Source organism: Haplochromis burtoni, unplaced genomic scaffold (genome assembly GCF_018398535.1).
Source record: "Haplochromis burtoni strain Fernald_Lab_line unplaced genomic scaffold, NCSU_Asbu1 Contig_56, whole genome shotgun sequence".
NCBI classification, from domain to species: Eukaryota; Metazoa; Chordata; class Actinopteri; order Cichliformes; family Cichlidae; genus Haplochromis; species Haplochromis burtoni.
In genome coordinates, this window is record NW_024582417.1 from 195,692 (window position 1) to 216,074 (window position 20,383).

The 20,383-nt window shown below is 42.2% G+C and overlaps 3 protein-coding genes across 7 annotated transcripts; 1 reads left to right on the top strand and 2 right to left on the bottom strand.

Annotated features, from left to right (window-relative positions):
• Window positions 1-6: 6 nt before the first annotated feature.
• Window positions 7-5,481, bottom strand: ccdc61 (coiled-coil domain containing 61). 3 transcript variants are annotated; one of them, XM_014333496.2, is made up of 13 exons: window positions 5,397-5,481; window positions 3,694-3,851; window positions 3,525-3,607; window positions 2,826-2,986; window positions 2,589-2,741; window positions 2,290-2,497; window positions 2,099-2,199; window positions 1,768-1,988; window positions 1,590-1,668; window positions 1,318-1,515; window positions 1,193-1,226; window positions 912-978; window positions 7-813 (listed from the first exon to the last, which is right to left on the bottom strand). In XM_014333496.2, the coding sequence occupies exons 2-13, from the start codon at window positions 3,839-3,841 to the stop codon at window positions 719-721; spliced, it is 1,548 nt and encodes a 515-aa protein (XP_014188982.1). In that variant the 5' UTR covers window positions 3,842-3,851; window positions 5,397-5,481; the 3' UTR covers window positions 7-718. The 3 variants fall into 3 exon arrangements, with proteins under 3 accessions (XP_014188982.1, XP_014188983.1, XP_005922085.1); XM_014333497.2 differs by lacking the exon at window positions 5,397-5,481 and adding an exon at window positions 5,183-5,390 and having other exon boundaries at window positions 1,768-1,985; window positions 2,117-2,199; XM_005922023.3 differs by lacking the exon at window positions 5,397-5,481 and adding an exon at window positions 5,183-5,390 and having other exon boundaries at window positions 2,117-2,199.
• A 4,002-nt stretch (window positions 5,482-9,483) lies between these two features.
• LOC102294637 (potassium channel subfamily K member 13) lies at window positions 9,484-12,658 on the top strand. Of its 2 annotated transcripts, XM_005922026.3 has the most exons (3): window positions 9,484-9,925; window positions 10,122-10,723; window positions 10,829-12,658. In XM_005922026.3, exons 2-3 carry the CDS (start codon window positions 10,219-10,221, stop codon window positions 11,827-11,829), a joined length of 1,506 nt encoding a protein of 501 aa, XP_005922088.1. In that variant the 5' UTR covers window positions 9,484-9,925; window positions 10,122-10,218; the 3' UTR covers window positions 11,830-12,658. The 2 variants fall into 2 exon arrangements, with proteins under 2 accessions (XP_005922088.1, XP_042076750.1); XM_042220816.1 differs by having other exon boundaries at window positions 9,484-10,723.
• A 58-nt stretch (window positions 12,659-12,716) lies between these two features.
• ppm1nb (protein phosphatase, Mg2+/Mn2+ dependent, 1Nb (putative)) lies at window positions 12,717-18,657 on the bottom strand. 2 transcript variants are annotated; one of them, XM_005922025.2, is made up of 6 exons: window positions 17,858-18,657; window positions 17,098-17,669; window positions 15,528-15,645; window positions 14,947-15,061; window positions 14,786-14,849; window positions 12,717-13,816 (listed from the first exon to the last, which is right to left on the bottom strand). In XM_005922025.2, the coding sequence occupies exons 1-6, from the start codon at window positions 18,261-18,263 to the stop codon at window positions 13,799-13,801; spliced, it is 1,293 nt and encodes a 430-aa protein (XP_005922087.1). In that variant the 5' UTR covers window positions 18,264-18,657; the 3' UTR covers window positions 12,717-13,798. The 2 variants fall into 2 exon arrangements, with proteins under 2 accessions (XP_005922087.1, XP_042076751.1); XM_042220817.1 differs by having other exon boundaries at window positions 12,717-14,849.
• Between the last annotated feature and the right edge of the window lie 1,726 nt (window positions 18,658-20,383).

The following is a 20,383-nucleotide window of genomic DNA, read 5'->3' on the forward strand; positions in this document are numbered from 1 at the left end:
AAAAAAAAAAAAAAGGTGGAAAACAACTGACCACCATGTATCACTTATGTCATCCACTGATTCAGAGCACAGGAGCTGTAAGGCATCCCAGCAAGCACTGGGTGGTAGAAACAACAGCCCATTACATGTTTAAATGTGTGGATGTACTATAACATTTTGGTATACTCATACTCATGGACATTTCTGTAATGTATCAAAAGATGTATGGATCACTTTAACACCAACTCATTAACGGAGAAATCGTAAAAAAATGTTCTTCATTTTAAACTGATGATGAAAGCAAGGATCAGACATGGATGTTGGCGTGCTGATAGATAAACAAATGCTCTACCTGCAAACCCAGTGATGGAATGGCTTTCTGCATCATGGACTGAATTATAAAAGGACTCAACTCTGCCCACACACATTTACCAGGCAATGCCAAATTTTACACACATGTAACAGTTTGTTTGGGCTTAAAAAAGGGGGGGGAAAGCTGGCAACACACAGACAATCATATTTTAAGTTAATTTATAAAAACATAAGAAATTAGTCCACAAAAAGGTAGTCCAATGACCTTCATATTGATGGCTGTAGTTTCCAGAAGTCTGAGCTTCCAGAGGGAGTTTTAGTCTCTGATGTTAGTGCATACTCTGCTAAACCCGAAGCTCAGGTCCAAATCAGGATTTCTTCCTCAGTTTTATGCAGATGACAAAATCAGACAATCCTGTGCAGCAGGTCAATGTCCTGTATCCAAGTCTCTCATGTACTCCTGCAGTGCCTGCAGCCTTGCATCAATCTCTGATAGCTCTGCACCTGTATCTACAGAGCTTTCTGGGGTTTGGGACAACAAATGACAAATTAGACTTTAAAAAACCAAAAATGCATGTAAACTGATGGGGACAAAAAAAAAAGTTACAAGTACAAGTTACCTTTGTCTTTGACTCTGACTGTTGGTGTGCTGCATAATGGCTTCCTGGACAGAAGGCCTCCCCTGGACTAGAGACAGATAAATTGCACTGTAAATGTTAAGGCCTGTAATATTCTGTACTTAGTGGCTACAAAACCATTAAAAACTATAACTCTCAGTGATTTAATTCCACTAACATCTACTACCTGCACTGCTTTCATACCCAAAAAAGGCTATTATCAGCCCTTTTCAAATACATACAGGAGAGGACAACAAATAAATAACAGGAAAGTCATTACTCACCACATTGGGTCCATTGTAAGTCTGTTTTCTTCCTCTGAAAACATGAAAGAAAAAAAACAACCCAGACATTAAAATAGCCAGCTACACCCACCGAGCCTTCACAAATCCATCCAAAGTACTATCACCTGTACAGAGTTTTGGTCATTTCATCCATGTCCACTAACGAGCTTTCAGAGGAGTTCCTGCTCCCTCGCCGCTCCATAGATAAACTCCTGCCTCTGCTGCCTGACCGGGTCAGCTGAGGATAGGCTTCTCTGGAACGTGAACGGCCTCTCTCGGGGAGCACGGGTGATGCCAGCATGTCCCTTCGCACCTTCCTCTGTCTGACACAGAAAAACATGCTTGAGCAGCTACTACACTGAGTACTGGCGTATACTCACAAAGTGAGGAAACCAACTTTTTGATTTCTGCCTCCTTCTGTCTGCGCTGCCTGTCCTGGATATATGCTGTTGGATCAAAGCGTGGAACCCGTGACCCTGCAAAAACAGAAGTGCTTATCAAGTACAAATCTTTATCAGTGGGATTAATTACTGAGAATTCATTCACAGAAACAACATCAGGAGCAGAGGTAGAACCTGTGGGGGAAGGTGATGGCCTGGGTATGCGAGCACGCGGTCCCGAGGAGTCTGCACGTCTTCCTCTTTCCACCGACCTCTGTCCTCTATCCTCTGTACGTTCTCTAGATCCCGAGCGAGCCCTGATTGTCCCGTACCCAGACCTTCTCTCCCGAGAAAGGGAGCGATAAATTTCTCCATCTACCCGTGAGCTGATACGACCCGACACAGGAGTCACTCTGCTGCATACACAAGAAAAACAGCACGAGTGTTCAGTGGGTGACTGATTTGGGTTTTGAAATTTTAAGCGTGTAAGCGAATGTATGAAGGAGAGAAAGTAAAGATATAGTACACGCTTAGATTGTCTAACCCTCTCCGTAGTAACGCCAGTTCATTGGTGAGACTCTTGACACGAACACGGAGAGCACACTCTGATGCTCTCAGCTCCTCTAACTGGAAGGGAAAGAAGAAAAAGTTAAAATCTACTGATTTATTTTAAAAAGGGGGCGTTACACGGGTTAAAAGAAAACAAAGAAGCATCACCTGCTCCACTAGCAGTCGCTGCTCCTGACATCTCTTGCTCATCGAGCGCTGACTTTTGGCCCTTTCCTTGACAAGTTGCTCCTCCAGCGTCCTCACCACATCTCTCATTCTCCAGTCCTCTCGTCCAGATGTGGGATCACTTCCACTCAACTGCAGTCGCTCCAGAACCTTCGCCATGCTCTCCTTTTCCTCTTTAACCAGAGCCAGCCTTGAAAACAGCAGGAGACATTTAAAAAAAGAGAAGAAGAAAACTGCCAGCATCTGCTAATATTGGTAACACTGGTAGAGATTAAACCTACTCTGCTCGTAGCCGCTGTATTTCTAGATCTGCAGATTTGTTAACTCCGTGAGAGGTGAGAGCACTGAGCTCAGCCCGGAGCGCTCTGATTTCCTTCTGCAGGACAGCTGGGTCAGGCTTTCCCACATAGGGCAGAGGTAGAGGGTAGTGAATTCTACACATGGACAGAAAATCAGAACATCAGCACAGCTTCTACTACAGACGCAGAGGGCATAAAGCAGCAAAGCTGTGAGCAAACCTGTCAAACTCCACTGTGTATATGAGAATGAGATATCTTTTGGCGGTGAGAGCAGATGGCTGCTGATGGCTGCGAGGACGACTGACCACCCCTGCTTTTCTGTTTCGCAGTAGCTCCAGGTCAGCATAGGTCAGGAGGTCAAGCGTAACAGAGTCACTCGTCTGCAAAGAAGCATCTCTTTCAACAATCAGAATAATAAAACATGCCATTATCACCTTAGGGAACAGTCTTATGATCGTAGGCTCCTGATTTTATATTTACCCCCCCAATTTACAGCAATTTAATGGCAAAAAAATATCAGCCATCACTTCTAATGATCATGGATCTAATTTTCTAATAATGCATCTTCAGATATATCAGAAAGCATGTTTTTCTGTCTAGCTTTAACATTTACAGTGTGCGTGTATACCTTGCTTTCATGACAATTTAGTTGCAGCAGACTTAAAAATGTGCCAAAAATTCAGTTTGTCTCTCCTAATTTCCTCCAGGCTCCTTCCTTCCCCCCCTGCTACTACACGTTAATTAAAAGGAAAAAGGGAGTAGGACATCCTGGGATAACTGGGCATTTTTCGCTTAAGTGGAGACAATGAACACAACCGAGTCTCTTCTTCGGCTCACACAGCCTCAGGGAAATCTGTCTCCTTATATTCATCTATTAACTGTGTTTACATTCGTTCTGCCTCTAATCCCCCCACACACCTTTCTCACTGCAGATTCCAGCATGCTACAGAAAATAGGAAACTGCTTGAAGTTGCCAGTTTTGCGAGTGAGGTCTTCAATATCTAAATAAATGAAAAAGCAGTTAAAGTTAAACAGCATGAATGACTGGCTATAGTGATATGTAAACTGAGATGTATACGCCACTTACATGCTGGATCAAACTCCCCCTTCCACTGATCCGCTGTCATTGAATCAGAGATTTCGACAATGAGCAAACCCTTGTCCACCTCCATCTTCACGGAAAACTCCACCCCCCGAAATACAATATCCTCCATCAGCTCAGAGCCTTCCTCCATTGCTCCGGCTCTAAATCGGAGAAACAAATTATTCCAATCGATTAGAAGCAACTGAATCAACCAACTCATTTCCTGTTAAAACAGAGACAGATGTATGCGTACATCTGACACCTGAGCCAAAATATAAAGCATAATCGTAATCCTGAGCTGACCCAAGCTTCTTCACACACAGCAGAGCCTTTAAGATCATGTTGAGCGACTGATAAATCTCAACACTGTATTGTTCGAAGGATAACAGGGAAAATCTGCATGGAGACATGCATACTCAACAATAAAATGGGAATTAAATGATGTGTTGTGAAAAATATATTGTATCATTCCGTGCATCTCACAAAAATATCCCAACATTTTGGGAATGTTTGCAATTCTCTGTCTTATTACAGTGACATTAAGATTTTTTTCAGCATCACAGCCAGAATCATAATTTTTATTGTCATTAAACAAAAAATAAAAAAAAAGGTACGCAGTCCCATTCAGTAGAAAGTGAGCAATATATCTAATTAAATAGTTTTCATATGTACAAAGACTAATAACACAATTTCGAATAAATAAAACAATATAAATATATTAGTGTGTATAAAAACATGTGTGCTTGTATCATTATTGATTGCACAGGGTTGATATTTTTACAGGTTAGTGAAACAAGGCATACCCTCCTTAAGAACCTAATTTTAAAAGCATAAAATATTATTCACAACATATGCATTTCTTATCTTCAAATAGATATCTTCAATAACCATTTCTCTCTCTTGTTTTTTCTGCTCCTCTCGCACAGCCTGCTATTACACAAGTAAGCCGCAGGGGGCGGCAGCGGACATAGTTCATTTTAAAAGGTGTCAACATTGTTACAGTAAAAGTTCTGATTGATGGCTTCAGTCAAACGGTATGGCACTTGAGGGATTTGACGATGATCTTAAGCCACTGTTTAATAAAGTACGTCATTAACTGCGTCTCTTTTGTGGCGTTAAAACGCTGAAAGATTTCGCGCTCGACTTCACTTTCTCCGGTACTGCTAATAAGATATGTGCAACATTTTATCACATCGCATGGGAAAAAAAGATTTACTTCGAGTGAAACAGCGTTAAATTTAAGCACGGTTTCGTTGGAAGAGATAATTGCATTGTTCTAAACTACGGTGCAACATTTTCTCCTACTTCTCCGTCAGCTAGCGAGAGTTACATCTCTGGTCAACTGACCAGCGCTAGCTAGGGTTAGCTAGCACGGACACTATGGTTAGTTAGCACAAGTATTATTTTAGTGGATTCACAGAGCGCTAACAGAGCTATCAGTACATCAACCACACAGCGTTATTAGATGTGCAATCAAACAAATTAACGTTACCTCTGCGTGCAGTGATGCTCTTTAGGGTGGTAAGCTGTCAAAACATTGCTACCTTTAGTAAAAACATGGTGGTGACCTATCTAAATGAAGTAACTATAACTGCTAGTCGACTAAATGACCGTCATCCCAAGCCCCAAACTGTTCATAAGCCGCAGGGCACCGTGGAGACCGGAGCGGTTCAACAACCGGGAACCGTTAAATTCTTCTTCTTTACCTCTCTCTGCCGCTGCCGCCTCTTCCTCTGTCTCGATTAGATGAAGGCTCGATGCCTCGCAGGCGTGCGGGCGCCCTCCACAGGTACCGATCAGACACTGCTCTTACAACCACACGAAATGGAATACGGTGAATGTTCACGGTGCACGAAAATGTCAGATAGACTAATCAAGTAACGATGCAGCAGTGTAACGGCGACAATGTAACAGTAATAATAACGAGTAATGATAATATTAGCTTTATTAAAATTTGCTAAAAGCATCCAATACAATATAAAGTAATGTGAAAAAATATGAGCCCTCATTTCTTCATATTTTGCTGGAAAATGGGAAATAGGTGCAACAAGATTCCCACAATGTTTCAGTAATTCTGAGGTTTGGTCTCTGGGGAGGCCAATCCATGACTGATACTGCATTGTGTGTTGTGTGCATTGTGTGTTTTTCTATCCAGGTATGGTTTTGCTGGATTGCTAGCATGTTTGGGATCATTGTCATGCTGAAAAAACAAACAAAAAACTATTTCTTGTCTACATTATGATAATATAATTCTACAATATATTGTATTAGAATGATGTAGTATTATTATTAGTATAATAGTAAAATCACTTATTAGTAGAATAAAATTAATGTTTTACTGAAAAGTTTTAGTTCTTGTGTGACATGTTTCTCTTATCTAGATAAGTAATTCCAAACAGTGCTGCTAGACTATATTTATATTGTGCAATGATCAGACAGTACCAAGAATCTCCTCGTGTTTCTGAAGCTGCTACCAGTTTAATTTTTTTTTAAATTTAATACATGATTTTGTCAGCTCAGTGTTTCAAGAAAGGAAAAACAACCGTGTTGACATTGTCTCAAGTGTGTGTTTACTTTCCACTGGTTGGTTAAGTGGTTAATATTAGTTGTCAGAAACAAGTGCCTCCCCTAAAAGGTTGGACAACCTGACCTCTGCTTGCCTTCGCTCAATCTGGGTGAGGAACTGTTACCATGGAGACAGTGTTCGCCCATAAGTTGAGTGATTGAGTCTGAAGTGTGAGGTGCTCGCTGTCTGTCTGAAAGGACATAAAACACACACACTGGGATCAGCGCAGTGTGACGTGGATTGTATGCGTACTAAAGGATGGCTGAAGATGTTTAGTCCTTCCAAGAAGAACTAAACTCAGAGAACTTTTGGGAACTTGTTATGACTTAAATGAAACATCAGCAAGTGGTCAGGCAGAATGAGTTTACCATCCATTCGCTCCATCCATCCATCCATCCATTCGCTTCCGCTTATCCTTTTTCAGGGTCGCGGGGGGCGCTGGAGCCTATCCCAGCTGTCATAGGGCGAGAGGCGGGGTACACCCTGGACAGGTCACCAGTCTGTCGCAGGGCCAACATACAGGGACAGACAACCATTCGCACTCACTTTCATTCGCACATTCACACCTAGTGACAATTTGGGTTATCCAATTAACCTATCCCCACTAAGTGCATGTCTTTGGACGGTGGGAGGAAGCCGGAGTACCCGGAGGGAACCCACGCAAACACGGGGAGAACATGCAAACTCCACACAGAAAGACCCCGGCCTGATGTTGGAATTGAACTCAGGACCTTCTTGCTGTGCGGCAACAGTGCTAACCACCGTGCCACCGTGCTGCCCAGAATGAGTTTACATGAATGGAAATTTAAAGTAGTGTAAACACTATGCTACACTAAATAAGTCACTACTGTTTGCTGCACATACCATATTTTGTTAATAGTTTGATGATGACCTCAGCTTCATAATGGCATGCAGTGTAAATCCAGCATTACACATTATCCCCACCTGCACTGCAGAGCCAAACACAAATGCAGTTTTCTCCAGCCTCAGCCAAAGATGTCTGACATTTCTGTCTTGAGCTGACCTGCTCACTATTTCAGGAAACACATGCCTCTACCAATTACAAGCTAAAAATATGGACATCCCCTCTGGGTTGATCAGTTTAAAAGTGACATTGTATCACTAAAATGGTACAATATGAAAAGTATATGAAAAGTGGATATATTCTTTCTGCTATGATATTGTCATTATTAATAGTTGATAATGAGCATTTACAAAGATTCAGAAACATCAGTTGTAACATTATAATAGCCACTAATATAATGTTTTATACATCAGTTATTAACTGTTTGTTAACTTTTTCAAAATATTTACCCCATTAATTTAATTTAATTGTTTATTTGGTAATGATGGTGTGACAGATTGGTGACCTGTCCAGAGTGTATTCTGCCTCTTGTCCAGTGACAGCTGGGTTAGGTTTCAGCACCCATGTGACCTTGAACTGGAGAAGCAGAAGCAAATAGATGGATGGTAATGATGGTTAATATGAAGCATTAATGGAATGAATAGTGCTTCATATTAACCATTGTAGTTTATCTCATACTGATATCAGCAATTTAAGGTTTTGACAAATTTACACTGAGCCCTTAGTGACATTATGTGCGACTGTTTCATTAACTCCGGATAACAGATTAAGATTGACAGTTATGGTCAGTACAGAGAAGGATGGCCCTTAAGGTCCAGCAAGATAGCTTTAGCTACATTTTTTGCACATTTTTTTTTAAAGTTCAATATTTTTATTGACATTTATTTATTTTGATTGGCTACATGCTGGAAAATGTTCCCACTGTACTACTGACTTGGTTGTGTGTCTGCGTAAACCTGTAAAGTAAATCTGGATGGTGTGCCAGTGGCAGCCAAACTTGCGCATTACATTAACATTAAATCCTGCTGGCAGTTGGACGTCTTTGATTCCTCTCCTAGACTCCTCCCCTGGCATCGTAGTCCCTCCCATTAGTGGTAAGAGTGGAGGAGGAGAGGAAGAGACACGAAGAGAGAGGAGTCAACACAACAAGCAGTTAGAAAGATGAGACATCCTCAGTTTGATGTGTGTGTCATGATCGCGTCATGAATTTAACCAGCTGCATTTTCAGATCTGATTTATGAGGTACAACAGTGTTAGACTTAAAAAAAAAAAAAGAATTATTTAGTCTTAATCAAAACAAGAGTAAAACACACACAGACAGTGAAGGTCAGAATGTTTGATCACATAATAAATCATCTAAAATACCCGAATGAATGGTAAATGGCCTGTATTTATATAGCGCTTTACTAGTCCCTAAGGACCCCAAAGTGCTTTACATATCCAGTCATCCACCCATTCACACACCCATTCACACACTGAATGTGTGAATACAAAAGACTAGCTGATTGAAGACCCCATCTGCCCTCCACAGTTTGTAAATTTCAGCTGTATACAGTGTTCCTTCTATATGTTTCAGGTAAAAATACTAATGCAAAGGATACATCTGTGCATCCTCAATGATAGCCTCTCTAGCAGGCCTGCTGTCCCGATGGACAGAGAACAGAGGAGGTTTATTATATTTTAGGAATTGGAAATCTACTTCACCAAGGTTGAACTGAAATACATTCATGGGCCCAAGGCAGGAGGAGAGAGGACAGAGTAGAGACACAAGAAAAGCCAAGAGAGAACACAGTCAACCTTACCCCAGCTGAAAATCACTGTGTTAGCAGGGTCAGTGTTTCTGTAGATGATTATTTGTTGCATTGTTGTCAGCACTATATTTCGTTTTCCACAAATGTGATCTTTTACGTCTTGTTTGCTTGTGAAAGCTGATTGCCTTAAATCTTGTTTTTTATCGTTTGAAACACCAGCATCAAGAGAAATTGTTGCTTTGCTGCTTTTCTGCGTGACAAGGCAGATGGACTGTCTGTTTTCCACACCTGCCCGCTGCTGACGTGCAGCCATTAGTCGGCAGGCGCGGGGAACCCCATGCCCTTACCTGCAGCACCAGACAAGATTAAAGGAACGAACAGACAGAGGAACCGATAGCCATGCTCAACAAATCCTCCCACACAGTCTGCAGCGATAACAAAAAAGCACTCTAAGTGGGTGTGGAAATGACACCTGAGCACTGGCAACAAGAGAGCTGGGGAAACTAAAATTTGTCCACTTTGATTAATTCAGCAGAACTTGCAAGCTTCTAATCCTGTTACTACAATGTTTTTTTTTAACCTCTTAAGCCCCAACGCCCCCTGATGCGGGGGCAAAAGGCAGGAGATCAGTTAGGCTTGGGGCTTAAGAGGTTAATGTTAGTTTTACTTTATCAGAAGAAATTCTTGTCCCATGCTTTGATGAAAGCAAATGACCACACGATCAGTTATTTGAAGCAAACGTGAGTTGTTTTTTTTTAATGTTAAACTGGTGTTTGATGACAGAAAAGAAAAAAAAGCACTTTTACAAATGAAGAGTTGACTGCACCAATCAGGGTGCGCTCGGAGGAGGAGGCAGTGAGAAGAGGGATGATGATGTGAGTGTTTGACAGATGAAACATCAGACAGTCTCTCTGCACACACACGCGCACACACACACACTCACAGACACAAAATCAAGAGGCTTCCTTTGGCTGGTCATTGTTCAGAACATCCATGGAATGAGCACACGCAGATCTGCAGCGCTTAAGTGAACGGTGCTGCCAGCGAGACCAGGTACTGTGGTTTTTATTTACTTGAAACTTTCAGTATTTTATGTTGTGCGGATTATAAGACATAAACTGCTACTTACAAGAAGTGTTTTCTAACAATTTGTCATGTTAAAGGAATCAACCTATTAAACTTAAGATTTTGCAACCACATCTGACTAATCTGCATCTGCATTATTATTTTTTTGCTCATTTTATTACAGATATTTCGTCTGATGTGAAATCTTTTCAACAAAACGATCAACCTGTCCTCAAAAACCTTTTCAGAAAGCTTGCCTGTGAGATGTTAGAGCCAAATGTATGCATGCGTGTTTAAACCAGAAGTTTCATTCTGCTAGTGCATGTATATTTGTGCCTGTTGATGCATGTAACACGCACGGTGAGTCTGTGACTTGGCAGCGCCGGCAGAGGCGGTGCATGTTGTTTCAGTGGTGTCTCTGTGCCGCCGCTGCTGCTGCTGTGCTCATGGCTAAGAGGAGGGCTGCAGGTAGCTGCTGCTGCTGCCCCATGAAAGAGGACAATGCTCGTTTTTGCCTGCTGGCCGGACTCATCCTGCTCTACTTATTGTGCGGAGCTGCCATCTTCTCAGCCTTGGAACACCCGTTTGAGCTCCGCGCACGCCTCCTGTGGAAACAGCAGCTGGACAACTTCACCAGGAGATACAGGGTCAACCTGGGTGCCCTGCACACTCTGCTGAGGCAGTATGAGGAGGCAAACGGAGCTGGCATCAGGGTGGACGCATTAAGGCCACGCTGGGACTTTTCTGGAGCTTTCTACTTTGTGGGCACAGTGGTCTCCACTATTGGTAAGTCTCCACTTAACTTTTTTTCCAGAATTTTCTTTAGTTTTGGAATGTTGCTCACGGCTGTGATCATTTATTTAACCTTGTATTTTGTGTTTTCTCTCTAAGGTTTTGGCATGACCACACCAGCAACCATAGCAGGAAAAATATTCCTAATCTTCTATGGTCTCATTGGCTGTGCTGCCACCATCCTCTTTTTTAACCTCTTCCTGGAGAGGATCATCACCATGTTAGCTTACATCATGCGCTGGTGTCATGAGCGTCGGCTGAGGTGTGCTGGAGTTGGGGTGGTGTCGAGCAGGGAGGAGTCATCTGGTGAAGAGGACAGTCTGGAAGGATGGAAGCCATCCGTCTATTACGTGATGCTGATCTTAGGGATAGCATCTGTTGTGATTGCTTGCAGTGCCTCCACTCTGTACAGCTCCATGGAGAACTGGAGCTACGTGGACTCTCTGTACTTTTGCTTCGTGGCCTTCAGCACCATTGGCTTCGGGGACCTGGTGAGCAGCCAGAGGCAGCAGTACGAATCTCAGGAGGCCTACCGGTTTGGAAACTGCCTTTTCATCTTAATGGGGGTTTGTTGCATCTACTCACTTTTCAACGTCATTTCTATCGTCATCAAGCAGACTCTCAACTGGATCCTGGGAAAGCTGGTCTGTTCAGGGAAGCATCAGCTCTGTTCCTGCTCCACCCCTGGCTGCTGGTGGCTCTGCTGCCCCTGTCTCCACAACAAAAATCACAAACAGAGGCGTCAACTGCGTCAACTGGCACACTTTAGGCCAAAACGCATCAAACGCAACGCCGTGCAGCCCATCTCATCCCACCACCGCTACACAGACGGCTCGGTTGAGACTGTGTGCGACAGCGAGACGGATGCGGGCGCGTTGGCTGAAGTACAAGTGGGGCGTCGTTTGTCAGGGGAGATGATCTCAGTCAATGAGTTCATGGTGTCCAACAAGGTGTCTCTGGCACTGCTGCAGAAACAGCTGAGTGAAACGGCTCACCAGGGCCCGCGGCAGAGCTACAGCCATCAGAATGGTTTCTCTGGTGGTGTGGGAGCACTGGGGATTATGAATAATCGCTTACAGGAAACCAGTGTGGATAGATAGCATCATAACAACACCTCAATTGTTGTTTGGGTTCTCTATATTTAAGCCTTACATTTCCTTAGGATTGTTTTTTTATTATGAGTAATTTGTTCTGTATTAAAAAATATCCAAGAATAGAATATTTTGTTTCTGAAAAGCGGACTGTAGACAGCAAATAATTGTTCATACGTTGTTTGGTGAGGAGAAAGAGGAAGTTAAAGGACAAATATGTGTTAAAGACTTCAGCATCATTTGAAGAGGGGTTTGATGTCCTGAAGTGACTGACTCACAGAAACGCAATCAGATGAGAGAAGCTTTGAAGGAGCACTTAAAGAGGACTGCTGATTTAAGGACACTGCACATGTCCCCCTCCCCGAGCTCCTCAGAAGACAACGTTGTACATAAGGTGGTAGTTAGTGAACGTAGAAACCAAAATATCTCCTCTTAGATAACTAGCTGCATATATAAAACAGTTCAAATATGATTTGTATTTAAACAGAGCTTCTCAAACAAACTGCAGGAGCTCAGAAGCACCAAGAAAGACATTTTTCAATTGGACGTCATTGAAATTCAGAGTAATCATGAAAGAGATCCAGGGTTTTCAATTGAGATCTAATGAAACATGACTCTTAGAGGACGTCCTTATGTCAACGAGGGCTTTGCAGATAGTCACAGGATCACGTCAGCAGAGCAGAGAGAAAGATTTAGGTAACTAGATGAAATCCTTTACTATGCAACAAAAGCCGTTTGTAATTCATTCATTTATAAGGAGGGTTTTTGTGAGTAGATGATGAGTGTGAGGTTAAAAGCTTCCATAGAAATCATAATTACCCATTTTCGGCAGTCGCAGCTCATACTTTGTCTTCACTGTGTTCAAAATGAGTTATTTAAGAAACGAGCACAGCAAGTCATCAGACAAATATTCTTTATTTAGATTTAAAACAATAGTGACACTTAATGTAATTTCCTTAATGTAACACAGAAAATGACTCGCTGACATAATGTTACAATAGAGTAAGCAGTAAAATAACTCATCCAGAAACTGACCCGCTCTGGTGCTGTTTGTTTTGTCAGCTGTAAAAAAGGGGAATAAGGCATCAGTTCATGGAGAAAATCCCATTTCATGTAAACTTTACCTTTGAATGTGTTTAGAAATAATATATGTTTAGAAAGAATTGCAAATTGTGTACATGCTGAACGCATTTATGTAAATTTAGACAGTAATCACAGCGGGATGCAATTTAAGGGGGAGACTTTTAGTTCCATTTGTAAGGTATTTCAAATTTGACATATTTTGTTCTTGTTTTTGAAAATGTAAAACACTTTGTCAAAAACGTTTTTAGATCCCGTGACATGAATTGTGAGTAGAGTCAGATATCTAATGAGTTTATTTGCCTTTCACTCACAGCAACGAGGGAAAAAGATTGTGCGCATCCCCACGAGCTGTCTCATGAACTACTAGCATTTCCTGTCACAACAAATGGACACGTGTTAGCTGCATGCTAGGTTTTATTTAATGGTGACAATGTTTCCTGAAGAGGAAAGGTAAAACCTGTTCATTCTTTAATACGCACACACACATGCACACACACATATGTACAGTCTTAAATCATAATTTTCAAAATGCAACCCTGCATGTACTAATCTTTCTTATTTTATCCAATGAAAACAAACTATGCCACAGTTGGTTGTTATTCAGTTCAATTTGTCATCTGCACTTTCTGTTTATTGAGGTTGAGGTTTGGTTGCTGGGTCAGTGTCTCTGAGTCATTTTTACAAAATATCTTTCTTGTATAAATATAAAGTATCAGGCTTTACTAGATCTGTTTTTGCATTTTTTTTGTCATGACAAGATGGTGCTGCTAACAAACACCATTGTCTTGTTGTGAAACTGCACACATGAAAAAAAAAACAGGTTTAATATTCACATTTATTACAGTCCCTTTCCTTTGAGGAACTTTGGAGATAAAATCTAAATCCCTTGGCCTTCTCAAGAGCCTCCCAGACCCTGAACAGACAGACAGATAAAGTAACAAAGAGTGAGCTCACTGTGTAATAACAATGTCTTTTTACTTGTATTGTTAGGTCCATTAGTTGTTTTTTTGCCTTTCTACATCATGACAGTGGATATTTACATCAACCAATCAAGATATAATTACAGTGCAGCCTTTCAGCTTTAATTCAAGGGGTTTATCAAAAAAGTTTGCATTGACTGTGCAGACATGGTTTTACCATAAATGTGCATATGAGGATTGTTTTTATGACTCAGGTAAAAATCCTTTGCTTGGTTGTAGACAGAGAGAGGCCCCTGACACCAATAAATGCTCTTTCCTCCCTTGAGATGCTCTTCCAAACCTTTACTGCAGTTGCCTTCACTTGCAGCTTGACTGTGGGTCTTTCTGCCATCACTATTGTCTTCAGTCACTTTAGTAAAAGCATGTTCTGTCCCAGTGAGATCAGTTGACTGAATTGGCCATTGAAAAATATTCCTTTTCTGTGCTTTAGGAAACTCTTGGGTTGCCTTTGCACAATGCTTTAGGTCCTTATCTTTTTGCACTGTGAAGTGCTGCCTGATCAGATTTGCAGCATTTGGCTGAACCTGAGCTGAGAGTACAGCTTTGTACTCTCACAGTTCATCCCGCTGCTTCTATCAGCAGTCACATCATCAATAAACACTAATGACCCAGTTCCACTGGCAGCCTTACAGGCCCATGCCATAACACATTTCTTTTTTTTACAGAACCGTGTTTTTTGGGCAAAGTCTAATCCTGCATTCTTGTTTTTGACTGTAACCAGTGGTTGCACATTATTGTAAATCCTGTTGTAAAGCCTCTTTAATTAAAGCTGAAGAAACATTACAATCATATCTCTACTGTTTGATTTAAAATCCACTGCGTTGGTGCAGAGAGGAAAAGCTATCAAAAAAAAAAGTCTCATTGTCCAAAGACGTATGGACCTAATTGTAACTGTCACTCACATTTGGTATCATGGGCTTGTGCGCATCACGTTGTTGATAGTAAGCAGAGATAATGCAGTTCCTCCTGTAACACACAGAAGTAACACAATGTAATCACTACTGCATCCAGCAGAACGTGGTTTACATGCACAAATGCACATAGATGCTCATTTGTGTCTTACTTGCTCTGTATGCCTCCACCTGGTGGTAATCCAGGGATGACAGTGGATGCAAGAACTGTGAGGACGGACAGCAGCTCAGGCTCTTCCCCTCTGGCACACAGCTCATCATAAATCTCTGATTAAAAAGAAAGATGCATTTTTAGAGAGTTTCTTTCTAATATACACTGGACATTTTAGATTTAGGCAAAAGTCTGTAAAGAGCAGAGTTTTTAGGACTATTTTCAGCTGTGGATCAATACACATCAGGATTTCTAATGGGTATTTATTTACCACACTAGGGTAAATGTGGGACTTACTCAGAATAAATTATAGTGCCCGTGTTCATAAGTAAATAGGTTCATGGCAAGAATCACAGATTTGGTGTTTTGCTTTTGTTTTTTACCCAAGACACGTGATGTCAGAAATCATTTAAATAATTATCTTGGAAAAACAACATTGATTAACAAATCGTTCAAACTTTTTTTTTGCAAACCATTGAAACACTAAAGAGAATTGAAACATTACACCATGGCAAAAACAGACTCCAGGTTGCTAATATGAAGGTTGTCACTGTCCCTTGCAAAGCATCTTTACCCACACACCTGCCACCTTGGACTCCAGCAGGTCCTCCAGCTCAGCCTCCTGGTGTAATGCCTCTGTTGACAGCTGGGGGGCTCCAGGGAAGCACAGCAGGATGATGCTGATGTTGTCCAAGCTGCCCTGTGGAACAAAACGGCATCAGCAGAGGTGAGTAATGATGGCTGACCTTACAAATGTCAACTCACGAAACATCCCACTTGAGCAGTTTTACAAATAGATCTTTTTTTTTCCACATCAGCGTTTGCACTCCAATGTCACACAGACTCAGGGGAGCTGCAAAATGGAAATGGAGTGCGGAAGAAGGCATGACATTTTGAGGTCATTGTGCACATCCAAGCTGAAGCACTGTTACATAAGCGTGATATGAGGACCCAACAGAGTGCACATGTGGCTCAAGTTTATCTTAATGTGTTTCTGTGCTTGTAATCTGCCATGTAATTTTAATCCAATATCTACTTTCTTTCGTTACATTTCTGTAACATTCTGTAAAATCTCTGAGCGAGAGTGTAGGTAATTAGGCCTCATGGGAACCCTGAATAATGCGATGTAACCTGTTCCGACACCCCTGCAGTCTATTTTAAGGCTGTCTGATAGTCTGTTGTACCATGAACAGCAGTGGCAGTCTCAGTGAGACTAAACCAAAGCTTAAGCTGAGGTCAGTCTTGCTTTTTAAATTTTTAACTTTTGCCATTTCAGCCAAAGATCCTGTTCATTTTAAATTGTAGGCTGTAAATGGATTGATACGTATGGCAAAACTTGCTGAAAAGGATCAGGAAAAGCCACATTTAACCACACAGGACTGGCATGACATTTTAAACTAAGAAGAAAACAAGACATTTAACAAAAGGCGCACGTCTTGTATGTGCCTCTGCTCGGGCCTCAGTTGTCATCTCACTCTGCAGCTCCCCTCAGCTCCATGAGAAAGTGACCCTGAGAGCTTACATTAGCACACTCTAAGAAGAACATTACTTATCTATGGATTAAAAAAAAACCTTTTATATTCTAAGCTTCCATATATGGATGTGTTTATTGACTTTGGAGCACCTTTCACAAATATGCTGCATGTGCTATAGAATTAGTGAGGAAGTTCACTTAGTCTGCTTCTGTTTTATCTTGTGTTTTTTCCTAAAACTCAATGGGCTCTCAGGACCACCATGGGTCAAACTTTAATGGTGACTTCGTGCTTATTTTTGATTTAAAACAGTTTTACCTCAAGATAAGTGTTTAGTTGCAGAGATGGACATTTATGTAGTAGGAAAATATTTCCACGTGTGACTTTGCACCCTTTACAACCTCGGAACTTTTAAAGGGTTATCTTTAAAAGAGGAAGCAGAGCCCATTACCTTATATCAAAATGAATATCCAGTCCATTATGTCTTTGTTTAAAAACACAGTCAGTCTTGTAGTAGATTACTTTACTTGATTAGAAGCCATAAAATTCAAAGCTGATTAAAAATTATGTAACTCAGCTTGAAACTGAAATTGTGTTTTTAATCAGTTGAAAGGATTTGTTATTCAGACTACTGAACAGCAACACAAGTGCATGCAGTAAGTATGTGTAACAGTGCTGACCTTATAGAGGCAGAGGTCAATGACCTGAGTGCAGACGTCCCTCAGGTCGGTGCAGACACGCAGCCGGTTGTGGATGAAGGCGCACAGCTCCTCGTTGCTGATGGTGTCCCACACGCCATCACAGGCGAGCACCAGGAATTCATCTGCCGGTGAGCGCTCCACCACACACACTTCTGGCTCAGGTGAAACCATCTGCTGGCTCGGGGTCCGGTTCTCTGCCCCCTTGTAGCCGAAGTCTCCCAGAGCGCGTGACACTGCCAAGGAGCCGTTGATCCGTTGGAGGGACACGGAGCCACCCGCGCTCTCAATACGTTCTTTCTCCAGAGGGCTGTAAGGTTTGTGGTCCTCAGTGGAGAAGCAGACCTGCCCAGACCGGCACAGCATGGCCCTTGAGTCACCGCAGTTGGCAAAGTAGATGTAATATGGCGAAATGAGAGTGGCCACCACAGTGGTGCCGCCCCTCTCCCAGCCCTCTCGACGGGCCACAGAGTGCAGGTGCTTGTCTGTCTGGAGGAAGCCCTCTTCGATGGCCCCTTTCACTTTTGGCGGGTCATCTTCTGGTCCTATTCCATCTGTGAGCACAAACAGTATTTTCTGAACCCAGCAGCTATAGCAGTCATCATATTGATGACTAATAACAAAGGAAAATCACCAGCCTGTTTAAAATTCTGAATATCTCATAAAATAATATCCTTATAAGATAACACCCACACACACATCCACACACACACTGTCAGGTGTCACTGAACAGATCTCTCACCCGTAGCCAGGATGTGACCCAGAAGGTGTTGGGAGCAGTACTGAGCCACCGTGCTGCCTGCATGGCCATCGAATACTGCAAAGAAGCTCCAGTCAGCTAGCTCTCCACCCAGCTGTGGCACACAGTTGTGGAAGTCCTCCATGTTGGCCCTCCAGCCCTGCATACTTCCTAGGGCATAGGTGAGGCCCCAGCGGGCGCAGCCCTCCTCTGTGAGCTTGTCCAGGACTGGCCGGTCTAGGTAGGGGCTGGGGATGACCTCCTCCTTCTCCCCCTCCCCTTGCTGCTCTCCTTCTGCTGTTCCTCCACGGCCCCCTTTGAAGAAAGAGCTGACCCTCTTTTCTGTTTCTTTCACCAGCTGGCGCACAAACGCAGGCATCTCTACACTGCCCTTCCTGGCTGTCCTCATGGCTTTTATGCACAGGTGTTGTGAAGGGAATCTTGTTTTGTCCCTGCCCCGGTGTTGCTGGCCGGGATGGAGGGCTGAGCTATAGGCCTGATGTGGGGCCTGTGCAGTGTCTGCGTAGCCCTGCTGCTCCAGGGCTCAGAGCATGGCTGCCTGAGCTGATGGATGTTGTGTGTGCTGGCTGCTTACCCCCCTCTTGCTGCTCATCTCCTTCTTCTCCTCTCCCTCTCTGGAGACCTCACTGATCAGCGCTTTCACCTCCGATCATCCTTCCGCTCCTGCTTGTTTGGCCTCTTCTCTGTGCTGCTGAGATTTCACCTTCTCCCTCGCTTTTTCATAGCTCTTCCCTCTTTCACCAGCTTCTCCCTTGCCTTGTTATTTTCCCTGCCCGTGCTGTGATTGGCTGGCTATTTGTGTGCACCAATCATTGCCTGGCTTGCTTTGCCACTGTCATGTTTGCGCTCACTCTCACTCACCATCCTCCTGTCTGCAGCTCTCTGCCCCTCCCACATCTTTCCTAATCTCAACCTTTGATCGGTCGGGATTATAGGCTTGTGGATTACAGTACTGTCGGACACGCAGCACAAAGTGTGAGATGGTTTGAAGAAGACACACAGAGGTTGGAGGTTGATCCTGTTAAACTGATCGTATATTGTCCTTATCTTTTTGTTTATTACCGTAAACACAATAATAGTACATACACTTCAAACCACAGGTGTTTTTTCCTGAAATCAAAGCTGCGTTCATTCTTTAGGCGGGAGATAGACTGTATTTTTTTGCAATATCTGCACAGTAATAAAAATGTTTATTTTATTACTTATTTTTTCTGATGTTATTTAGAAACTGAAACTGTTTAAACTTTTAAAATTCCTGCGTTTTATAATCACAGAGGCAGAAATATGCGTGTCTTCGCCATTTAAACTGCAATTTTTATTTTCATGATTAATCACCATAACAGAACTTACAGCTGTTTTTGTTTGGCCCCGTTCCCCAAACAACAGCTTACATCTGTGCAGTGAACATCAGTGACATCACCACTGTGTAATTCTCCACATTACTCTGACTTGGGTACAGATATTAGTAAAGCTGCAATCAGACAAGAAGGGAGGATTTTTTTTTAAACACCTAATAAGTCATGATGGTGTAAAAACCACTTGTCAAAGTGATACACGCCATAAAAATAAACATCTTAGTTTGTTTTGTCACCACCTGCCAAGAGGAGGCAGAATAGATGTGTTAGATGTTCCTCGGCTTGATCAACAGTTTTTATCTCTCCATCCTTTTTTTCACGCTAATGTCAGATTTTCACTGCAGAGATCTCGTTTTCACGAACAACATTGCCATTGTGCTTGCACTCATAGGGGATCGTCGGATCATTAGGGTTTTCGCTTTGATGCTGTTGGGTCTTTACTTTACAGTATAAAGCACCTTGAGGTGACTGCTGTTGTGGTTTGGAGTTATATTATATAAATAAATCTGAATTGAATGTATGATCAGTGTAGAATCACCAGTTAATCTAACATACATGCCCTTATTCTGCTTACATGGCTCTCTAGAGTAACTGTCGAGAGCCATACAAGCACAGAAAGAACATCCTAATGCAACTCAGAAGGGTCCAGCAAGAATCCTTTTGATATGAAGCCACAGTGCTAGGATAGGACACGTCAGTATAGCCCTCTACAACCATAAATCTAGAAGAGCATACAAAAAAAAGTACATACTTTTATTTACATATGTATATTAGACACTATTAATTAGCAATATATCAGTTGTTGAATAACAGTTATATAACACCCTTAATTCGTACTAAATACCGTACAGTAAACACATTATGGCTTTTTTAAATACAAATGTTAGTACAGCTCCCTTTTATAGTATACATCTGAGCCTGTGCTTTTCTAACATGGATTTCCTCTTTTATAAGGTTGTTCTTATGTTATCTTTAGAGCTTTAAAGGTGTGAGTGAAAGTGTTAAATATACAGATGGCGAGGCGAGTTTGGCTCCGTGTTTTGGTCTGACACACAGAAGGTGTCATGAGGGATATTTGTGCAGAGTGAATAATAAATCTATAGAGAAACTCATCTTTCTTGCTTATCTGTAAAACGTGGCAAGTGACTGCAGT